General features: G+C 48.1%; 9 protein-coding genes across 9 annotated transcripts; 4 read left to right on the top strand and 5 right to left on the bottom strand.

Annotated features, from left to right (window-relative positions):
• Positions 1-795: 795 nt before the first annotated feature.
• On the bottom strand, positions 796-1,524 carry FPRO_02380 (uncharacterized protein; the record flags this gene model as incomplete). Its single annotated transcript, XM_031227525.1, has 1 exon — positions 796-1,524. One exon carries the CDS (start codon positions 1,522-1,524, stop codon positions 796-798), a length of 729 nt encoding a protein of 242 aa, XP_031077953.1.
• A 3,845-nt stretch (positions 1,525-5,369) lies between these two features.
• FPRO_02381 (uncharacterized protein) lies at positions 5,370-6,227 on the top strand (the record flags this gene model as incomplete). Its single annotated transcript, XM_031227524.1, has 1 exon — positions 5,370-6,227. The coding sequence occupies one exon, from the start codon at positions 5,370-5,372 to the stop codon at positions 6,225-6,227; it is 858 nt and encodes a 285-aa protein (XP_031077952.1).
• Positions 6,228-6,591: 364 nt separating this feature from the next.
• On the bottom strand, positions 6,592-8,148 carry FPRO_02382 (uncharacterized protein; the record flags this gene model as incomplete). Its single annotated transcript, XM_031227523.1, has 1 exon — positions 6,592-8,148. One exon carries the CDS (start codon positions 8,146-8,148, stop codon positions 6,592-6,594), a length of 1,557 nt encoding a protein of 518 aa, XP_031077951.1.
• Positions 8,149-8,914: 766 nt separating this feature from the next.
• Positions 8,915-9,802, bottom strand: FPRO_02383 (uncharacterized protein; the record flags this gene model as incomplete). Its single annotated transcript, XM_031227522.1, has 1 exon — positions 8,915-9,802. One exon carries the CDS (start codon positions 9,800-9,802, stop codon positions 8,915-8,917), a length of 888 nt encoding a protein of 295 aa, XP_031077950.1.
• An 886-nt stretch (positions 9,803-10,688) lies between these two features.
• Positions 10,689-12,010, bottom strand: FPRO_02384 (putative glycerol-3-phosphate dehydrogenase (NAD); the record flags this gene model as incomplete). The annotated part of the gene is made up of 2 exons (XM_031227521.1): positions 10,689-11,880; positions 11,949-12,010. 2 exons carry the CDS (start codon positions 12,008-12,010, stop codon positions 10,689-10,691), a joined length of 1,254 nt encoding a protein of 417 aa, XP_031077949.1.
• A 1,157-nt stretch (positions 12,011-13,167) lies between these two features.
• FPRO_02385 (uncharacterized protein) lies at positions 13,168-14,343 on the bottom strand (the record flags this gene model as incomplete). The annotated part of the gene is made up of 1 exon (XM_031227520.1): positions 13,168-14,343. The coding sequence occupies one exon, from the start codon at positions 14,341-14,343 to the stop codon at positions 13,168-13,170; it is 1,176 nt and encodes a 391-aa protein (XP_031077948.1).
• A 1,138-nt stretch (positions 14,344-15,481) lies between these two features.
• FPRO_02386 (uncharacterized protein) lies at positions 15,482-17,737 on the top strand (the record flags this gene model as incomplete). Its single annotated transcript, XM_031227519.1, has 1 exon — positions 15,482-17,737. The coding sequence occupies one exon, from the start codon at positions 15,482-15,484 to the stop codon at positions 17,735-17,737; it is 2,256 nt and encodes a 751-aa protein (XP_031077947.1).
• Positions 17,738-17,848: 111 nt separating this feature from the next.
• On the top strand, positions 17,849-18,464 carry FPRO_02387 (uncharacterized protein; the record flags this gene model as incomplete). The annotated part of the gene is made up of 2 exons (XM_031227518.1): positions 17,849-18,076; positions 18,123-18,464. 2 exons carry the CDS (start codon positions 17,849-17,851, stop codon positions 18,462-18,464), a joined length of 570 nt encoding a protein of 189 aa, XP_031077946.1.
• Positions 18,465-20,637: 2,173 nt separating this feature from the next.
• On the top strand, positions 20,638-21,600 carry FPRO_02388 (uncharacterized protein; the record flags this gene model as incomplete). Its single annotated transcript, XM_031227516.1, has 3 exons — positions 20,638-20,679; positions 20,820-21,484; positions 21,552-21,600. The coding sequence occupies 3 exons, from the start codon at positions 20,638-20,640 to the stop codon at positions 21,598-21,600; spliced, it is 756 nt and encodes a 251-aa protein (XP_031077945.1).
• Positions 21,601-22,567: the final 967 nt, after the last annotated feature.

Raw genomic sequence — 22,567 nt, 5'->3', positions numbered from 1 at the left:
TGGCTACTATCCCGGTTGTTGATGGGCTTTTTGGCTAGTGGTTACCAATTCGGTGCTTTTCTTGCTAGGCACATTTGTCAAGGTAGTGAAAGGTGAAGGGTGAAGAGTTGCGGAACAGAACCTTGCGAAGCGAGCATGTAGACGATCTGGCATCGTCTGCTGTTTCTGGGGACAGTTGGGGCGAGAGTCGTTGGGGTATTTGGGAATGAATGCTATTGATTGTTATTGGCATAGTTAGGTATCTGAATATATGTGCTTGTTGGATAGGCAGTGAGAAAAGTGGTCTTTAAAGTATTTGAACATAAGTGATTATCTAACTTCTCGTGCTCTATAATAAAAAAGAGCTAACACCTTATTACCAGCCAGGGTAGGCATGGCATAGCTTGGTACTCTATACGGTATGGCAACGATACTACTGAGTAGAGAAGTGAAAGCTATAATCTCAATCTTAGAATACATCAAGATCTCGGTATGTTAGCCTAATTTTGGGGGCCCCTTTGACGATTATCCTTGCTCCAGGGGGGTAGTCTCAGCTACTCAGTCAGTTACTTTTGGAGACAAATGGTGAAACACTTCCATCAGAACCTACAGTTCCTGAAAACATGTTTGTATTCAAGGTACCTAGTTACATACGCTATCGATGTCTACGGATCTATTTGTCCGCCAGCTAGTCAAGAAATTTCTCTTGAAGGGTATCCTCGTTCAAAATCTGGTCATCCTCACCCTAGCCTAGGAACCAAAACTCTCCCAAATCTCACGTCTCCTCGTCTCAGAGAGCCTTTCCGTACATAGCCATCAGTTTTCATTGTTGGGGGCAGTCTCTTGCTCTGCAGGGGACTCTTCAACCCGTGACAGAATATCAGGCTTGAAGTGAAGCGCCCGAATCTTCATCGAGCTAAAGTCCGCTTCCAACCAAACCTGGTTCCGTCGCTGCGATCGGACCGCGTAGGCGACAATCTCGCTGATCATGTGCTTGATAGAGGTAGGAGCTTCGATTTCGAGAACCGGTCCAGTCACCTCCCGCGAGCAATATTCATCACTGCTGTAAAGCATGATCCCGATACCCAGGTACTCGCCCTTGAGCTCCTCTGGAATATAGGGGCTATTGTTCAGTTCCCGCTCAAAGAGTCTCTGCAAACCCAGGATGCCACAGGGGCCGCATCCTCGTGGCATACCGCCACCTTGCGACAGGATGGGAGGCAGCTTGTCCATATTCCCCGGGGTCAAGGGCAGGGGCATGCCGGTGTGAGCGTGGCCGCAGTCGTGGACAAGTTCTGTGCGGCAGATAGGGCATCGGGTGTCACCTGTGTCGTAGTATGCGAGTATACATCTAGCGCATAGAATGTGGCCACATGGGAGGACGCGAGGACGACGTGGAGGCTGAGTTTCATCATCGCTTAGGCCTCGGTAGTGGAAGGAATCTCTGCAGACGACACACTCTAGGCCGAGGGTCTCCAGATTAGCAACCCTGTTGTTCTCGGCGAAGGCCTTGAGATTGGGCCAGAAGTGCTCCTGGTTGGGCATGTCGCTTGGGATTTAGGTCGACAATAAGTGCTGCGATGTGGGAATTCTTTCACAGGGGTTTCCAAGATACGTCGACAGCAGTTTGTGGCTTTAGGTACACTGCGTTCTGATTTGTTGTGTTAGCCTGGTATGAAGATGATGGGAATAGGTGAAAGAAGGATGCAGTTGAAAGTCTGAGTTACCTTGAAGGACTACAGACTTGTTCAATATGCGAGGCTATAGAACAAGTAGCCTCGGAGTTCTTGTAAGGATGAAGAAAAGAAAGAGCTGAAGAAGCCTCGAATTTCTTGTGTTGTAGGGACAGCACAGAAGTCGAACTTGAACAAGTGCTCTCAACCAGAGTGATTTCTTCGTACGCAACACTGCCACTAGAGCTATGTCTGCCAGTGACAGTGTAAAAGTCCAGATAAAAGACGCAGTCGCTGGCACTGGCTTTCTGTCACTGGTAATGACGAAAGGAGTTCACTTCGGCCGTCTACTGAGATTGTGGTCCAGGCCGAGGACTGGCCGCCGAGATCTCATGATAGTTACGGCAAGTGACGGAATACTATATAGTATAATGGACTTTGTTCATTTGACGGCGGATATAGTGAATGCGTCTCGGTATATTGGTGGGTGCATTTGTTGGCACATAATTACAGATGAACTATTATATATAAGGCGACGGTAGAAATTCCCAGGTTGTACTGAGAGAACTCCGGGAAAATGGGATTTGGGCGCTTATTTATATGTCAATAGGTACACGTAATCAGAAATGTGCATCTGACAGAAAAGCAAAAGCAAACTAAAGCAATAGACAGAAGTCGGCAATCTCTACCAAACTCCAGATATCCCCCTCCAACAACATGCTTGAGCCAGACTATTGTTATCTGTTTTCGTAAGTCACTTCCCAGATATAGCATTTGCTGCTGAGATCCAAGGTCGCGGACTTTGACGGGGGTGCTAGTACGGTAATAGCTTTCCTAGAACTTCGTGAAGCTCTCATACTTGTCCAGGCATCGTTTGTATTGAGACACGAAAGTTATAAACGCCGCTGAAGAGAACATACTGGGCAGTTCCGCATCTAGGGAAGGGAGAAAAGTCTCGCAGCCGTGGACTAGGGTTATAACATAACGCCCCTTAAACTCTTTCAGGAGATTATTGATGTTGTCGGTAAGCTCGTCTCTGGTGTCATTGATGGCGCATCCGTCGCCGTAGTCGACAATTATGCGTCCAACATTGAGCGTGTGAGGGATTATATCCATATCTGGGTTATCTAAGCGCAGACATAACCCATGAATTACTGCCCACAATAGGATGGACGAATGCAGTTCTGCAGGCTAGGGGGCAGATGTCGGTTCTGGTCTGGAGACAATATCGAACATTCTCCCCGAAGTGAGAAATCCGAAAGACATGCCCACAGGGGAGGATCACGTCCTACGGGTATCTTCCTTGTCGTTCTGCAGCTGATGCACCCCGGCAAATGCCATATTCTGGAGCAAGGCCTTTAAGGTTTGACGTTGCTATTCTCAACTCCCGAGGTAATCTGGGGCTAGAATAACTTTTTAGCCTCCTCGTTGATCCCCTTTGGGTCCATGCAATCGAGGGGCGGGAGGAAAACAATGCACATTTTGTCTTGAGGAGAGACAGCCGTCGTATGGTTAGCTTGTTTTGAGATTGACGAGTATGAAATGCAAGTTTGAGTGTAGCAAAACATGATATGTGAGCTAGGGAATTATCTAGGAATGGGATGCTTTTCCCCTATACCCAAATGTGATGAAGTGCTGCTCTCAAGACAGCCCTTACAAGGAATCTCAAATTATCATTCCATGAAGGATTCCAGTTCAAGCTATCACTTGCCAAGTCATAGGACAACCTACTGCTCGAGAGCTACCTTGATTAAGTTAGAAGACGCTGATACTGTGAGGTTGTATAAATATCGGAACGAGGATAAGGGGAAGAATGTATGGTAAACCGTAACTGGAGCAAGGGCAAAGTTGTGTTTGGCTCGAACAAGGTACTCAAGTTTGTTCTCAGCGTAGAGGCACAGAAAAAGAGCCTTGACTGGTATCCGACGACAGAATGCAATCACTTAGCTGCCAATGCCACCCCCCCAAAAAGGCTTCGCATATCCCCTCTCGTGCCTCTGTTCCCAGGATTCGCCCGTGTAGAGTATAATCACCCATTATCAGGCCACGAACAATAGAACAAGAGGCAAAAAACTCTGTTGAAATATGTGTCCTTTATTATTGGCTTGATTGGCGTTTGTCTTGACGATGAGAGCCTTTCCCCTCTGCTAATTAGCCCTTGAAACATCTACTACGAGGAGCGCAACTTCTAGTGGGCAGGAATACACTACATGAACATACAAGAGAATTCAACATCGACTCTCGTGGGTTCTGGACGCTTCTATCTGGATCTGGTAGAATCCAGTGCTGGGTGGGTGATCATATGATTCGCATGCAGACACCAACATTACAGCGCAGCCCTATTGTTCATCCAATGAAGAATCTGTGTTCTTTTGAAACTGAACTCAAGTTCCAAGTATCTACATTTCTCAATATTTCATTTGCCTGAGACAAAACTTGTCTATAGACATCAAATCAAGCGCCCTCACGTCTCAAGTCCAAAAACGAGCCCAAGCAATATTCGCCGTGGACATAATATGAAGGTTCCAATTGGCCATGGGGAATTTCTCATGGTTTGTCGATTTTCTAAGTTGTAGTTAGAAAGCTTATACTTTATTTATCCAGACATGTCACTGCTGCAAAAGTTTACGCATATGCTTAAATTCATACTTACAAGCAGAAGATAATACAACAGCAATGATCTAAGATTGTGCAGGGCAGATACCTTAGATCAAGCTCGGGTAGCTAATAAGACTCCATTCACGAGAGACCTCACTATTTCAATCTTCAGAACATCACGATCGCACCTCAGCCAAAGATCGTATGAGGATGAAGCTGAGGACCCGGGGATTATACTTGGTTCGTCTTCCCATGACCCAATAGCAGTCCACACGTTCCAGAAGTTTAAATGATAAAACCAGGCATCCAGTAGAAGTCCAGTCTATCATGCTGATGTTAAAAAAAACCTGCTCGTTCCCGTGCGAAGCTTACATTTGTGCAAGTGAGCACTCAGCCACAATCCATGCTTAAATTGACTACAAAGGTGACTCGGTCAAGAGCTCAACCAATACGTGGACACTACGACACAATATTTTCAGAAATATCTTCCAAAAAGATGAAAGCTTTCTTCAAGTACACTCCAGTGAGTCAGTCTCTTTTCCAGGAACAACCATCGATTGGTCCTTTGTACAATTTTGAGTGTAGACATTGGCTTTTGTTCCCCTTTCTTCATCACACCTGACCAACAGATCCAGTTACAAACTTTACATCAAGAACAATATGCTTTAGAAAATGAGGGCTTCGACTGAAAGCAACCCAAGTTCCTCTTCGAAGCCCTTCGACTTGAGCAGAACTTAATCACTCCCCTGGCTATATAAGAGTCCCTTCCCTCCCTTTGTTCGTTCCCTTCTTCAGATTCTCTTCAGATTCCTTTTTCATCAAGTTGTCTTCTGTCACCAAGTTCCCTGATTTCTTACGATCTTGTATCATCAGCTTCACTTGCATCAACTTGAACTTCCATCATCTCTTGACATACATCTTCGCTCTACATACATTTCTCGACATACGCCTCTCTACATACATCTTTGTTATACATACATCTCTCGACATACATCTCTCGACATATAACTCTCTCATCACACATCTCTCACTCTCACCCTACCTCTCACCCTACCTCTCATACATCTCTCACTACCTCTTACACTGTCTTTCACGTCATCTTCCACCACATCTTTCATCATGTGTGGACACGTCACCACTCTCTTCCGCCAAATCTCCTCTACCCACTCCCAAAACACAATCTGTGTTCTGGAGGACCTCAATAACAACGAAGACTGGTGCAAGACTCCCGACGATGCACCAAACATCACAGAGGACTCCGAAGACAGCTACTGGCCCAACCTAGAAGCCAGCATCGACAGCAACAAGGTCCAGTTCAAGGACCTCTCCATCGAGTGTGCTGTCTGCCGCGCCGACGTGACCATCTTCCCGAAAGATCACGTCGTTGAGGAGGAAGTCGGCGAGAGCCACAGGGCCGTTATCCTCCCCTGTGGACACATCTTTGGCGCCTCGTGCGTCAAGAGATACTTCGACATGAAGTCGCAGGAGAGAGCTCATGCCTCGTGCATCAAGTGTCGAGCCGCGTGCTACCACCCTGCCTGCGGACATCCCTTCTACGGGGAACCCATGCCATGCAGCTTACCACGCATGGCATTCACCCCGCATGTCGTGGGCAAGGGTGGTAGCATTGACCAGCGGTGCAAGACTTGCACCTACAGAAATGTAATAATGGATATTATTGCAGAGGTCAAGCGGGCATCAGACCGCACCAAGGCGATGGACAAGTTCTTGGGCGTGGTTCTCAAGATCGACGGCAAGTCGTATACGCTCCGAGACTGCATAGACGGCCTGGACCGTGGGGTCCTGGAGCAGGTGTACCTCCCAGAGTCTGTGGGAGACCTCCTCGCCGGCTACAAGGACCGGCTGGAGAAGAAAGAGGACGGGCAAGACTACTGGATAAGTGGTCGACTCGGCGATTGGGGTGCCATAATATATGCCCCCAAACAACAGAACTGGGGCATATTGCCCAGAGAATGATGGGACATGAACTGCATATTTATTTTTTTTTATTTTTTTGAAAGTAGAGATATATGGCTGCTAGACATAATATTCTTTGTTTGTCTAAAGTGCAAAGAATAATCTGTTTAATTAGTTACAGTATGGCAAAATGTTGATATACACCTGCATTAAAAATGTAGATTGTACCACCACTGATCATTTTAAAACATCACTTGTGACTGTCTTGTCAGAAAATGACAGAATGAATCCTTTGGCCAAAAGTGACACCATACTTGTAATAAAATAGCATATCAATCTTCATAAGTGCTAAACAAAAAATCTCATCCAAAGGACGATCCGTAACCATAACATACATACATAAGAATCCTTAAAACCATCATAATCATTTCGCTGATTCCCAGATCAGCACAATAACACTATCCTTGATCTCACCCAGTTCCTCACCCCATCTCTTCTTCAAAGCCGGCTCATCGATAACACCTCTTTTCACGTAAGCTTGCCACACATCACCCTCAGTGGTAGTGACGGAGTCCATCAGCTTCCACACATTTCGTCGTCCTGTCCAGAACAGCATCTTTCGGTCTGTGTCTCTTTCTTTGAGCTTCACGGGTCCTATGACAGAACGACGAGAAGAACTGGCTTTCCCAGCGGTGGAGAGGGGCATGTCCGAGAGATGAATTCCATCAGGGTATTCGGTTATGGTGTACCCATTCACGAGGACCCAGTTGTCGCGGAAGCGGTAGCGTTGGAGGAAGCACGCTTCGCCGCAGACGTCGGTGACGAGATGAGCTTGGCTTGGGGTGAGGTGATGACGTCCTCCATAGTCGTGTAAGGCCAGTGGTTGAATGCCTGTCTCATAACTATCCAGATGGGAAGAGTAATCGTCGTTATCCTTGGGTGAGTAGAAGCTGGGTATAATGTGCATCTTCATCTTGGTATGCTTTGCCAAACAGTCCTGAAGAATACCGTCCCAGCGTTTTTTGCTCGTAGGACTGTCTTCGACGCCATCAAAGCATGAAAGATGCGTGACTTTGGATATAGCAGGTCGTGTAAGAAAGATGGCTCCACCTCCATAGGTCGTCATGAATCCTTCGCCGATAGCCCAGTCTCCTCTCTCACTAGGCAATCCAATGTACAATTCTTTCTCAGAGTTATACGCGAATAGTCGTTCTTGGAGATACGAAAGGTTGGGAAGAAAGATCTCCTCGTCCAAAATGCCGTACCACTTCTTCATCTGTCCTTTCTGTGCGAGTGTAGCACTATACTTCTTGACCGACTCCATCATGTTGAAGTATCTCTTGGCCGTCGATATCTGACCCTCAGATATAGTAACGTGTGCATCAATACCGAGAGAAACCAACACCTCGGTCAGCTTCTTCGCTTGTTGATAATGTCCCTGATCCAGAACAAGCAGAAAACTCGCTCCGTTGCCATGCTGATTCCCACCAGTCATCCATCTTGCCCAATCCTTTGCAACAGCGTAATCATCCCTAACAACGCGATCAAAACTCGTCGAGATCGCAAACACAAAGTCCGAAGCGTCGATCTGTCCTGGTTTCGGTCCTCCAACAATGGGAAGGTTCAGTTCCTGTCGTGCAACCAGATTTCTCCTCTCGGGAGTCTTGGTATCGATAATTCGTGGTTGATTTGAATGAAAGTCTGTATCGATGTTCGTGACTGAAGTATACTCAGAGTCCTGCTCTGAAACCCGGACTTTCCATGCAGTCCATGAAGTTTGATCCGAAAGTCCAATTTTCTGCCTTAGTCGCTCGAGGTACTGTTCTTCCGGAACTGGTCCTTTGATGGCGATTTCATTGTTGGCGTTTGCTCGAGGCCAGTGCAGCCATCTTGTCTGAAAGAAGAGAACAACGACGACAACAAGAACAAGCAGTTGAACAACCCTGCGGGGAATAGTAGGCGGGCTAGAAATCATAATCATGATGAATAGACGATCCAATCCAGTAAAAAAGAGTGACTTGGGTGGGTATAACCTGGATAAATTAGTGTGTTGCTTGGCTATAACAAAGGCATGATCACGCTGCGAGAGGCGGGTAAGGACTGACTACGGTGAAAGAGAAGAAGCGAAGAGGCTTCGACTCGCGAGTCGTGAGGCACAGCGAGAGATTTAAGCAAATTAGAGTAAAATGGCGTAGAGTGACAGACTGTCACAATGCCCTTGTCTAGTGTAAGTGGTAAATGGCCGCAGTGGGGGAAGGCCATCCTTCAAAGCATCATGAAACTAGGCGCCCCAGGCCATGATCCCTGGTCGCACCACGTCAATAACGGTTAATGAGGGGAAGGCCAAGGCAAGCAATTAAACTGTGACAAGGTCCGTGGTTCGTTTCGTGGCTGATCAGTGGAGGTCTCAGGTCACGATATGTCCAAATACAGCAATGAGAAACAATTGGAGCCAGTGTCAGAACTGAAGATCTTTTGACTCCTGTTTCTGACAGCGTCTATTCAAAGTCCCAATCAATGCATGAAGGATGCTGATGTTTGAATCCTGGTGGGTGAGAGGCTATGACGGAACGAGAACTAGGTTGGGTGGTAATTTAATCTCTTGCCAATAATCAGACTAATGCAGGTACAACAACAGCCCTAGTCGCAAAATAAGTCGATTTCGGTAGGTAATTTATCTGATAAGCGGCAAAGCTAGGAAATGACCGCATCCCGTTGGAGATTCTTTGCCGAGCTCTAGCCTTGCATCATTCGCTAGGCTTGCTGGTGGCTGGACCCTTTTCCCCTTGGACTACTTCAGCATGCAGTGGCTTCATCCTAGGCGGTGTGATAGGTTCTGTTGCTGCCCTCGTGTGTGTCGGTGTTGATGCCACTGTTGTCGGTGCTCGTGCTGGTATCGGCATAGGCATCGGCATCGGCGGTAATGGCAGATGTTGAGGTTGGGATCCGCGTCGTGAAAGCGGCGTTGATGAGCTTGGGGCATAAGACGATGGCATATTGGCTTCAACTGTTCGTCTGGCGTGTTCGAAACGATCGTAGCACTTAGCGAGAGCCTCTTGGACCGACTGGTCCGCACGTACAATACCCGTGGCGAGAACTTCTCTAATGTGATCCTCGACCTTTTGAAACTCGGACTTGTCGTATCTGTATCGATCCGGAATACCGCTGTTGTGCAACAGAGCCAGCAGCCCTGCGATGACTGTGTTTGACGCAGCGAGAATAGTGATGGCTGTGTCGCTAGCGCCTCCAGAGCTGAGAGCAGTGATGCTGGCACCGATCATCAACTGCAGGACAAAAAGAATTGCGCGAACGAAGCCGATGAAGTGAAATGAGTAGGATGAAATGGCACGACGGTAGATGCAGTCGCGATATAAGCCATGAGGAATGCCGTGCGGGGGCCAGAAGCTATTGGTCGGATGAACAGGCCTGTTGTCTTCTATATCTCTGATCCCGCCAACTCCCCGAGCAAAAATGGCCCATTCTGTAGACGATAGGAAGCGATACTTAACATTCTTATGCTTTTTCTGACTGTGGCTATTCTCCGTGCTGCTCTGATCTGCTCCGCTCATGTAGTGTCCGAAATTCTGAGTTGGGTCCATCGATGTCTGTGGGACAGTTGAATCAACCTCTGCCATGATAATGCTGACACGCTATCGTGCTCTGCAACTTATATCTACTATATATCGTGAAGTGAAGTGCGAGTATTGAAGGGATTAAAACATGCTAATGAAAAGACCGATATAGGCGCAAACGGTGCTTGAAGAAGCTGGCTAGGGCCAATAAAAGGATGCTGCAAAGGAAATGAAGACCAAGATTGGTAAAAAAATAAATAAAAAATGAGATTTCTGGCGATGTAAAAGGCATTCGTTGCTCGGCCTTTCCCGTCGCCATGTTATCTTGTCTCATCTGAAGGCGGAATCTCATGCCCATTGCGGCTTCCACCGCGTAATCTTCATCCATCTTCATGAATTCGGCGATATCAGGTGCCTTCTATCAATCTCTTTCGGTTCATCCTCTTGGAATGTAGGTATCTTACCAAGTTGAGCATCATCCCGAGAACCAGGATCCTTCTGCACAAAAACGTTGTGATATCGTTTCGCACTTCACTTACACGAGCTGTTGGTCTGTACGACCTACGAGGGACCCTGCCAAGTCGCAATAGGTAATGTTTACGATAGAATCTTCAGCAACGCTGCAGGTCTCAGCCTCAAAATTCTCATTCTCAAGTCCAGGAATGTTCAGTGTCTCATACGCAACCAAACCACGACTCCTCGTACAAAATAATAAAGTATTCTCAAAGAATAGCTGTATTCATAAATAGATATCATTTCTATGTTCAGTTTCATGTATATAACCCGTCCTTCTACTCAGCAAAGTACAGCCCCAATCACTCATGACTCTAAATCACTGCGTATTCCCTCCTGATCCGAGTAAACCATGTAGAACCACCTAAGCCATACAAACGCCACAGTGCATACATACAATCAACGATACACTCGCTAAATATTTCATCCTTCAAAATCAAGAATCCTGCACGAGATGGGGGATGTCGTCCACTTTGGCCTGTCCGTTGAGAATGGCATTCACCGCCGTGAACAGCGGATACTCCGACTCCAGACCACGAGCCTTGAGGAAACTGTTCACCTCCTCTGCAGTGGTTGTACCCTGGATCTTCTGTCCGTTGAGTTCCTGCTTCTCGACCTCTTGTACGGAGATTCCCTTCTCGACGGCCTTCTTGGCACAGCGGAAGTTACGACCGCCAGAGCAGGATGTGATAAGATCGGCGACACCGGCGGAAGATTCGGTAAAGGTAGCTGTGTGGACGGTCTCGCCGAAGAATTCCTTGCCGAACTTGACCATTTCCATGAGGCCGACGCGCATGATGGCTGCCTTTGCGTTATCACCCCAACCACGACCGTCGACGAAACCAGCTGCGAGAGCAACTACGTTCTTCAATGCACCACTCAGAGATACACCCGCAACGTCGGAGACCAACTGGACGTGGAAGTAAGGTCGGTGGAAGAGTGTTCTGAAGCAATCCTGATCCAGGGGAGGGTAATCGGCAGGCACAGCGGTGAGCTTAGTCTTGGAAGTTCGGCCTCGAACGTCCTTGTGCTGCATCTCAGGGAGCTCGCCAATTGTAGGGTTGGGGCTACCGGTTCGTGGCGTGGGAGCTCTGCTGTTGTCGAGAGCAGGAGGATCGTAAGCAATGGTAGTCTCTGACCACTTCTCCTCAGCAATTTCACGAGCCAAGTTAGCACCACTAAGGGCACCACAGTAAATGCCTAGGCCATCACCAATCCACTCGCTGAACAAGCTGATACCGTCATCAGTGACATTGACACCCTTGATACAGCTGATTCCTCTGGCATAAGGAAGAATGTGTCCGTTGACTTGCTTGCAGACGTTTGCGATGAACTGATGGGGCAAGTTGAAGACGAGGATGGTGGAGTCTTTGACAGCGTCGCGAATGTCGGGGTTGGCGATAATGTTTGAGGGCAGAGGAATACCAGGCAGGTACTTTACGTTCTCGTGGTGCTTGTTGATGACTTCTGTGAGCTTCTGGGGCTTGTCGCCCGTGGTTTCGTCATATAATTTGGAGTCCTTGGTGATCGTCACGTCCTCCTCATAGACCCACATCTGGACATCTTCCTCGAAGAGATCTTTGTTGGCGCGTGTGTTTTCAGCGACGATCTTGGCGATTGTTGAGCCCCTGGACAGTATCGTTAGTCAATGGCTCAAGCAAAGATAGAGGGAGAGCCGGAGAAGCGGAAGACATACCAGTTACCGGATCCCACAATGGTCACCTTGTGCTTCTTTGAATGTCCACCCAAGCTCGCCATGTTGCCGAATGTCGCAGAAGAATAAGAGCGGATATGAGTAGTAGTACAAGACAGTAATCTCGAAGATTTAGCAAAGACAAAAGAAGAGCGCACTACAAGCGATCGAAACATACAGAGGGCAAGAGGAGAATCGAGAGTTGTGCAAGGTAAGGGCGAAAAAAGAGCTTTATGAGGGGTACTGAAGCTGAATAGTCCGAGGGAACCAGCTCCAGCTTTCCAGGTTGTTGAACCCTGGAGCAAGCCACAATGACGCATGGCAGAATGAGATAAGTGACACCGCCTGCTCTAAGGGGGAAAGCGTCCCATCAAAACCCCATTGATATCCGTGATAATGGAGCTGGAGAAATCTCGAGACCTTGATGAGGCCGAGGGGCAGTTTTTCACATGCAAGCAGATATTCAATGCTGTGGCTGCATATGTCAATTGGAAGCTGTTTTTCTAGAAGAAGCTCAGAGTTATAGCCATATAAGTTAAAACACTATATGAATCACGCTTGAAAGAATATTTCACTCTCAACAATATCTTCAATCACATGGAAACAACACAAAATTCCAATTCAACTTTTTTAAGTGGGATTTCACATGTCGAACAAAGAACCTCGAAACAAGGATCTCTGCAAAGTCTAGGATTCTCCGGGAGACAAGGGGGCAAAGATGCATAATCCAGGAACAGCTACAGCACCGAGCCCCGTTCCGTAATCCGCGGGCCGATCCCCTTGTCGCGTGACGAGCACATGTCAGGACAAAAAGAAATCATGGGCTTGGATCAAATGATGTAGATTTCGAGGTTATCACTACTAAGAGTCGCTTCATATCACGATATCAACCACTGCCGAGGATGTATCGTTGCATTGTGACTGGCTCAAGGGCGCTAGAGCTCAACTGCATGTTGACGTTGCCAAGTTTACCCCAACGGAGTCATCTCACTCCCATCCCTTTTATCCGTACAGAGATCAGTATATTTAACAGAGATACGAATGCCTGCATTTGGTAATCTGAAATATTTGATATGAAATTATATCTCTCCAATCTGAACTTTTGCCAATGTGAATGCTGATCAGCACCCTAATAAGTGCCAATATGGAAAAACAGATATGTCCCATTACCCAGCGGTTAAGAGCAGTTAAATTCCACGACTAAATTCACTACGTTGTCCTTTCAGTTATACTCGCCCAATAATTCCAACTTCTCCTCATCTACCGAAGGGAAGTGATTAAGCATAGCCGACAGAGAGCGTTTCCTCCCGTGTGTTTTCCTCTCGTCCTTCTCTTCAGTCCTTTCGCCATTTCCAAAAACAGGCTTGAAAACATTATCGTAAACCATCCAGGCAACAGTGAACATAACAGTCATAGTGACAGCTAACCACTGGGGCACTTTGCCGCGTTTGTCGGCTAGAAATTTGGACAGAAGAATAACCGTTCCGAAGAAGAAGATAGTGAAGAACAGGAAAAAGAATGCTCCTATTCTCTGTCTCAACGTTGTTATCGTGTATGGCTGTAGTGAGTGCAGGTAACGCTGATATCCATCAGGAAGTTCGTGTTCTTTGGCACCGGCTTTGATGAGATTGAGATATCGAGCACTGGCTTGTGCATAGCCAGGCTCACGCTGAGGACCGAGCAGGAAGCGATACCACCACTTGTGCTTGCGAGGGTCATCAGGCAAGTCCTTGTCAGGAATCTGTGGTGCGAAAAGCGTTCTTGACAGAAAAGGTCGAGGAATATCAGGGAATGGCTTCTCGGGGATTGACATCTTGGGAGGCAGTGGTATGCAAGGCACGACAATCTCTTTGTAGCCTGCTCCGCCACCTTCAGTGCGGATGATGGTGCGGTAATCCTCCTCTGTTACTTCGTACACCACACCCATAAGACCTTCATCCCACCTAAGCTCCTCAGAGTGAGGTGGCTGCGGAGGCTCAAAAGGTGGGATTGGCACCTTTGGAGGCAGCTTTGGCTTCTCGGGAAGCTTTCTGTAATCGACGTTCGCAAAGCATGGTTCGCGATAAGGAATTCCAGGAAGGTTGAACTTAAGCTCCAACGTTGGCACTGAGACATTCACCTGGGACAGAGGTCTAATGCCACGAACGCCCAAAAATGTCTCGGCGGCGAGGTTGGATCCATAAGCGAGATAGAGATATGTCTTTGGCGCAGGATGGTCTCGATCGATGACATGATCCTCGGCAGCTTGAGCCAAGCGTGCAGCTGATGTACGAGGGATAGAAGAGATCGGCGGGTACCTCTTCGGTTCGGGCCGCTGCGCAAGAACACTGAACTTGCGCAGAACGACAGAAAGCGAAGATTTACTGGCTGCGTCGCGGGCGTTCATTGGGTTTGACATGACGTATGTCGAGCGAGAAGCTTAGACGTCAGCTTACAACTGATTGATAGGGCAGTTGCACAGGTGTAGCTGAGACAGATCGGTGATCCTGCCAGGTGGCGGAGGAGGGATATATAAAGCGCTCGCAAATAATAAATGTCACAATAAACAATAAACGTTCAAAGCATGGGGTTTCCAGGGAGATAGGAGGCGTTGTTCATCATGAAACGGGTCATCGATTCGGGCGGAGCGGAGATAGTGGGCATCCCTCACTGCGCTGCTGAATAATGCGCCGCGTGGATAAGGCATGGGAATAGTTGCGCCGACCGATGGTCCGCAGCCAAAGTCCGCTTCACACTACTGAATCCCGGACCATCGGGTTTTACTAGGATTATGTGACGAATTGGCTTGCTGAAAGATTACCAAGCGATGTCCCGGCGCGATAGATCGCAGATCAACATTAATAAAATCCTCCATTGTATTGAGAAACCCTCCGGCTGTGCAGGGTAGGCTGAACCAATTCAACCACTTCAACAACTGACACCGACTACTACCTTATCACCCATATCCATCAAAGGGCTTTCTTGATATTCGTATGCCAAAATAGGTGGGGTGAAGTGTAGTTCATGTGAACTAAGTGTACCTCAAGTTGACTTGTTATGTTGGAGTTGGACGTATTGAAATCGAATTGTGATATTTTTGATGTTGTATACTAAAGTGATATCATAAACCCAGTATTTCGAACGCTTTTCTTTCTCTTATCGTACATTAACGAAATCTTACTTTCAGAAATACCTAGGTAGCTTAGATTTTACGCAGTGATTCACGAATGAGTGGGCAGGTGCCATCAATGAAGCAGGCAAGAGCCATTCAACTTCGAGCATGCCCGCTCCTTCCATTTTACCAGCAGCTTGCATCATCTGCTCCTACCTCTCTCTTACCAAATGACAAAACGTTCTCAAAATAACTCTACCATACATTTTAAAGATTCTTCGATCTCGCTTGTGATCTCGGTACCGTTTTATTTCTCCCTCTCCCAAGCAGGCGATGGCCCAAATTGCACCCTCCAATCATTTAGGGGACTGTAAGTCAGATCCCCTACAAGTTGTGCACCCCTCCAGTACAGTTCCATCCACTGACAGTCTTGCAGTATGCACCAATGCCGCAGCGAAGAGGTGGGAAGTCTGGCCCACGCGCAAAGCGTACGCGGCATTCAGCGAGGATTGGGGCCCTAGGGCAACTCGACACTACCCCAAATCGTCACGATCAGTCTCCTCGTGCAGTTCAGACTCAGGATCCAACACCGGCATTACCAAATCAGGGCGCCAATATTGAGCCTCCAAACTCTGATATACCGTCTACAAACGAATTTGATGATGACCTCAACGAGGATGATCTGAGGCAGTTGGTTGAAGCTGAAGCCGTTCCATCCGCTCAACCACCTGCTGATTTCTCATGGTCTGAAATCGGTTCAACACGCCGAAGCACGCCTCTACGGGAAGACGAACCAAGCTTTCTAGATAACCAAGATTCTCTTCTCGACGAGTTTTCCAGTCCAAAGTCCGGTCTAGGCAAGCTTCCCAACACTCAGCCACTGCCATCAGAGCCTGATCAAGAAAGCAAAGAACCTCCTTTTGTTGACTTTTCTGAGACAGCTTCTACTATACGACGAAGTTCACCTTATTATTCGTTGGCTGCCTCTCAGATCGGAGATGACGAGGTACTGAATATAGTGGAAAACAATCCTTTGGCACCACTACCAAGTACCATCCAAGATTCGATACAATCTCTTGGGTTGCCACCTTTCCCTGAGTTAGAAGCTATGGATCACTTGCCGGAAGACGAGCTGTATGATGTCACGCCTCCCAAGTCGACCGCTGAGCTTGAAGCTGAGACGTCGCGAAAAGAGGAGGAAGCACCTGGAGCTGCCCCAGAAAGTTCACAGCGTACTAAGAAGCCAAGTTCGTCACAGAACTCAAAGACAAAAGGCGTACCGGGGAAGACCTCAAAAAAGCATGATGCCCTTACGAGACTGTTAAAGGAGGAGCTGGGTTCATCAGGAGAAGACGAAGGAGAGGAGCAAGCTTCTTCACCTCCTGAAAAGCCACCAGTAAAGCCCCCAAAGCCGAAGAACGGCGCTCGCAAAGGCAAAGAGACACCAAAAAGGAAACCTGCCGCTATGGAAACTCAGGATATTCGAGAAGATGAGCAGCAACCCAAAGGAAAGAAAGGCCGGAAACAAAGAGCGAAGACCCCCATCCAATTTGACGAAGAAACACAGCAAATAAAAGAGGTTACACCACGCAAGGTACCAGAACAGCAGCCTCGCATGCCTATAGTGAGCAGTCTCAGAAAATCATATGCTGCCTCTGTGTCTCCTATTGCAGCTGCAGGAAAAGGGACGCCCGGCTCGAAACGAAAGCCTGCACCAAAGCGCAAACCGCCTGCTAAAGATTTTCCCAAGAAGGAGAAAGCTCCCCAGAAAGCTCCGCCAGCTACACGAAAGTCAGGTTTGAAGAACGTGGTGCCTCAAGAGAAACCTGATACAACTGAAAAGAGGAAAGAACGTGCAGTCCCTGCTACAAAAGTAGCAGCTAAGCCTGCACCCGTGATTACCAAGAGAATAACCCGAGCCAACGTGAAAGAGGAAAGTGGACCAATGTCACAGCCTTCAAAAGTCCAAGAGACACAAGAATCAAGAAATGAGACTCAGGGATCAACTCAGGACCCTATCGTGCTCTCTAGCGACCCTGAAAGCTCTTTGTTCTCGGATGATGACGATGCCTTCGTTCCAATCGAAGACTTACACCCAAATGAGAAGACTCAACCAGCAAGGAAGGCCCAATCAGTAATGGGAGAGTTACTTGTTGACCCAATTGTCGATGTGGAACCAGTAGGCCATGCTCATCGCGAGAAAGCGCAGCCTTCTACACGGCGGCAGACCCTACCGCAGAATCTCGAGGCTCCTCATCCTTCAGGTCCCCAAGAAGAGCAAATATCTAGGCAGAGGACAACCATGAAGGTTAAGCGTGACCCTCAGAAGCTTGTCGAAGAACCTCTCCCAAGCACGAAGGGACTCGGTGCAATTCAAAAGGGTCGGGAGGTTTTGTCAGCTCGCGATACTAACATTCGCCTTCAACAAGATACCTCACAAGCAAGGACCCTGAAAAGACCTGCTGCGACAGTTGATCCCATCATTGATGCTTCTCACCCACCTCGGAAGATCAGTAAAACTTCAAGGAGCTTCAGTGTCAGCCAAGCGGGTAGCCCGCTGCCACTTGAAACAAGCCCAGCGCAGCCTGTCAGTGGAACAAGTCCAAGTGCTATGGAAGAAGTTGAATCTGCGAAAGTGCCCAAGCGCAATCAGCAGACGGAGCCTAGAAGATCCCAACGCCTTCGAAGAACTGCGGAATAGGAATCCCTATACCCCGATGGCAATTACTTACAACAAGAGTACCTCTCTAGTCTGGCAGCTGCAGAGGCTATCCCTGACAAGACCAGAGTGGGATTGAGACCCAAACCGAACATGAAGGTCAAAACTGAGCCTGTCAACCTACACCCCGAGCCAAGTTCAAGTGATCAAGGCATTCATGCTCAGATACTGGCGTCCCTGCAGGGACAAAAGGAAGCGACTGCCGAAGTGGAACAGGCCATGGAGCATGACAAAGTCCGCGGCAATAGAGAGTATCATAGACAGACACGACCGGCCGGGCCGAATGCAGAGATAGGAGAGAAACTCCATGGGCTAGTCGAGGTAAGTCCCTTGCCAAAGGTCAGTTCAATGCTAATATGCTGCCTAGATGATGCTGGACCATCTCCAGGCCAAAGAAGCGACCATCTACCGTGGCGCTGATGCCTATCGGAAGAATGGCATCAATTGCGTGGAGAAGATCGAACGACGCTACATGCAGGAGAGGCAGGCGCTCAATGAAACGTGGAAGAAGGATAGTGATAGGTTCCTCCGGGGGACGCGGGCAGCCAAGGCACAGATTGATGAGCGCGGAAAGATACGAGAGAAGGCGATGCAGCAACTGAATGAAACGGCAGCAAGGCGCCGTCACTTATTTGAACAAGCGACGACAAGTTTACGAGCACTTCATGGACGATTGATGCAGGGAAATGTTGCAGACTACGAAAATTGAGGTGATTTACTGTACAGATTTTGTAATGACAGAAGATGGGATTTGCTGGAGCTAGGTAAGGAGCAAGTCTGACTCAAGTGGTGGGTATGTGATGGCAGTTGGTGGAATGGGGACTGAAAATCAGGGTTCAATAGCGGCAGGGATCAAAAGGTTGATTGATGGGTTAGTTTCATGTTAGTCGAGCGGTAAGGATCCCGAGCCTGGCCAATGTTATGCTTGATGAGAAGTCGCTGGGCATCGACAGTGACTTAGTGACTTATTGAGGAGTGATGTCCTCGCTATGATGGTACACATGGTCACGTATTACAGAATCTGGGCAAGATGTGAAGCGATCTTAAGACGATTGAGACGATGTTAAGATGGGGTGTGAAGCAAATCCAAGGATTGAGACGCATGCTGAATGGACGGATGAATGGGAAGAGAGCCATGCTTGCTTATTTGATGGGGCTAGACTCGATACGGGAAGCATCGTACACTGGCTTCACTGGCGTTTGGATGAGGGTGGAAGAATACTTGGCGAATAACGGTTAAAGCCAAGCGAGAGGGAGACGAACATCACGATGGGGACTGGATGAAATAACCATGAGACACTTGGAGACAAGTGCTGTTGATCTTGCGTGCCATGATGAGCATCACGATATTCGAGATTAGCTGCCTGCCCTATCGAGCTGATACATTACTGCATTCGTGGCTGGTGATGTCGATGCCTGGAGTGTACAGTCCGGGAGGCGTTTCCGGCGCGATAACGAACATGGGAAACGATGACGATGGTGGTTTTGTTAGGTTGTGGGTGACGTAGCGACTTTGTGGCGCGGACGGGGTCATTCCCAAGTCCGAGATTTAGATGGTATGCATGATATAAGAGATCCAGACCTGCCGATGAACAGTACGATTAATGCTGCTGTATCTATTATACTATAAACCGATTTACGAATATTAATTATCTCTTTATTATTATTAATATTTAATCAATTCTTTGCTTGGACCACTTGCGCTTGGATATCCTGCACTTTGTTTGTTACAGCTTTGAAACTTGAGTGGCACGACGCGACAGGATGGGTTCAGATGATGCGGGGCATATTTCTACATCAGGGTGAGTAAGACGATTGTTTCGTTCTGTTCTGTTCTGTTTCGTTTGGCTTTGTTCTGTACTATCCCGTTTATTCAGAGGCCAGTGCATTTATCTTGTTTCAGTCATGAACAATGGGCACATCCATATCCCCAACCACTCTTTGTCACATCGTCATATGACCACTCTGCATAGGGGAGGCCCAACCTTTCTTCGTCCTAGGTGACGAAAAAGAGCAGTCTGAGGGGCCCCCTGATACTGCACTAGATTTGCCTAACTCCTTTTGTCACTGGATAATGAGGTCCTGAGTTCTGGCCCGTCTGCATCAGTCAAAGCTGGCTTGCCCGCATTACATCTCTTACAAGCAGGGGGGGCCTCCAGGGCATTGACGCTAAATTGCCAGTGCCGTTGCCTGCCCCGCCTCCACTGCGTCCTGTGCTCGTGGACTGGGCTGAGCCTCCTGTCCAACGCGGCAGCTGCAGACACTGCCCTTCGCTCCAGTTTTTTTTTCCTTTCTCTTTTTTTTCTCCCCAGACCTCAACCATTTTTCTACGTTGCACAAGGGTCAAAACTACCTGAAAAGCCTCGGTATAATACCACTGCCACTAGTTCAAAGGAGCCTTTCTATTGTGTACGGATTCCTCTTATTCAGATTACTATTATTGACCCCGCTTCCACTAAATCTTCTGTCTATTGTTCCCGTCAGTCACTTACACTGCCACTTGCTGCATCTGTTCTTCTGCTACAGCTCAGATTACTTCCATCCGTTCTACTTCTTCATCCTTATAACACTCTCATCTTTTACAAACTTTTATCTACCAATCCTCAGCGCATTATCGCCCTTTGTGCATCAGTCTTTTTACCAATCGTTCTCTGACATCCTTGCCTTTCTACAGCCGTTTGCACGGTCTACTTAACTTTCGGAGCCGCCGATCACGACGACCAGGCAGCTTAAGCTCGGCTGACACCTCGGACTCAACCTTAACCGCCAATTCCGACTACGAGATCACTCCCGCAGACTCGACATCGTATTCTCCTGAAATCTCACCTCGTTCGTCGACGTCATCTACTTCTACTTCATCCTCGACATCCAAGCAACACAAGATGCCGTTTCGTCAGAGGATGGCCCGCCACTTTGGCGATTCGGTATGTAACTGTAACCCCGCATCTCCGTGCGTGCCTGTCTAGGTATCGATCCAATGCGCCTATCTATGAGATGCGCTTTTGGTAGAGTTTATCATGGAATGCGACTTGTCTTGTGGCGTTAACGCTAACATCCTACATAGCTTGCTCCCGAGAAACCCTACCTCAGCTACTATGATGTCCTCTTGACAGCTGAGGATATCAAGGCGCTCAAGCACGACTGGTTAACGGATAACAATATTGCTTTCTGGGAGGAATATCTGGAGCGCGAAACACTTCCCAAGTACCCTCAGGCTCGTATCGTCCTGCTCCGTCCCAGCATGACATTCCTTCTCATGAAGGAGCCCGACCTCCGATCAGTCCAATCCGCCCTTCCCGATTTCTCAAAGGTCACCCATATCTTCCTACCCATCAACGACAATCGTAATGTGAGCGTCGCAGAGGGTGGTAGCCATTGGTCACTTCTCCTTGTCTCGACACTCGACGGTGTCGCCTTCCACTACGACTCCCTAGGTGGTGCCAACTACTCCGAGGCCAACGTTGCGACTCGCAAGCTTGCCAATATCCTCGGGCGGCCTCTTAGATTTATCAACCTCGAGGATTGCCCCCAGCAGGAGAACGGAAGCGACTGCGGTGTCTTTGTCTGCTTGTTGATGCGACACCTCCTCGTCAAGCGCCTTCTCTGCGCTAATGCCCGCGAGAAGGTGTCGATGAGCATGGGTGGTAAGATGGTCGACAGCTATGGTGGCCGCAAAGAGATGATGCGAATTATCGAAAATCTCCGTAAGGAGGGTGAGCGCAGGCGATCGTGAGTGCCCCCAACTCTTTTCTTCTCCTTTTTGTCCTTTGCATAGCGTATCTAATAGTCAAGATAGGAGAAGCGCCAGCCCATTTTCGAACAAGACACCGCCGCGGATCGAATAGAGAACGGACTGCTACGGCTCTTGCGAAGAGTTCGAGGAACTCGTCAGACAAATCAGGGAAGCTCAGGCGGCAAAGGCGCGTAACGCCCGGCAGCCCCCAAAGTCACCACCTCGGTCACCACGCCGTTCATCTTCCCGTTCTCAAGAGACCAAGAAGTCACCCGTCAACCAAAGCGGCAAGGGTTCAATCGCCAAGGCTCTGGCCACCAAACCCAAGGTTTCTCCCCCCACTAGACTCGTTGATCAACCTCCTTGGAGAGGAATGAGGAACCGTGTGTGCACAAACCCGAATCCAATCCGATCTTCCAAGGATTCACCTCCTCTTGACCCACGAGCATGCAAGTCCGATCGAGTTACCAAAGAGCCTAGGATTCAAACAAGTCCTCCAACCCCCGTCAAAGTTCGAGGTAAGCGGTCTTCCAGCGCATAGGCTCTTACGCCTCAAAATGTCATCGAGACCCAACGATGCAATTGTTCCACCACTGTAATGAAATGAATTTTACGACGGATGCGTCACGGTCGATCAGTCTTGTTTTTATCGTCTCATTTTGTCCTTCATATTCACCCTGTGTCTTTTTTATCTTGGCGTTGGTGGTTAGCGTGGAGCAGTAAGAGGGATGTGGTTATCATGTAACAGAGAAAGATGCCCATACACGCGTTTGTTGTTTTAATGATACTCCCAGATATCAAAGTATGCGAGTTAGCGATGAAGGCGTTTGGTAGGATATGAAAAAAGACATGCGTGCATGCATTAGCGCAGCTTATGAAGAATAATTGTACCGTTATAAACCTGAGTGTTGCATCTGTTGTGAAGTATAGTGTAGGCCTTCCCAAGGGAGCATGAAGACTTGGGGTTTATGAAGAAGACCAGATAAACTCGTCAAAAAGTCCCCGAAGCTCATGTCAATTCAAGTAAGTCTTTTTGTCATTTAGGATCAAGATTGCAAGTTTTCTTGCCTGTCCTGGGC

The sequence above is a fragment of the Fusarium proliferatum genome, assembly GCF_900067095.1.
Source record: "Fusarium proliferatum ET1 genome assembly, contig: FPRO_scaffold002, whole genome shotgun sequence".
NCBI classification, from domain to species: Eukaryota; Fungi; Ascomycota; class Sordariomycetes; order Hypocreales; family Nectriaceae; genus Fusarium; species Fusarium proliferatum.
This window is presented reverse-complemented; position numbering and strand designations above follow the sequence as displayed.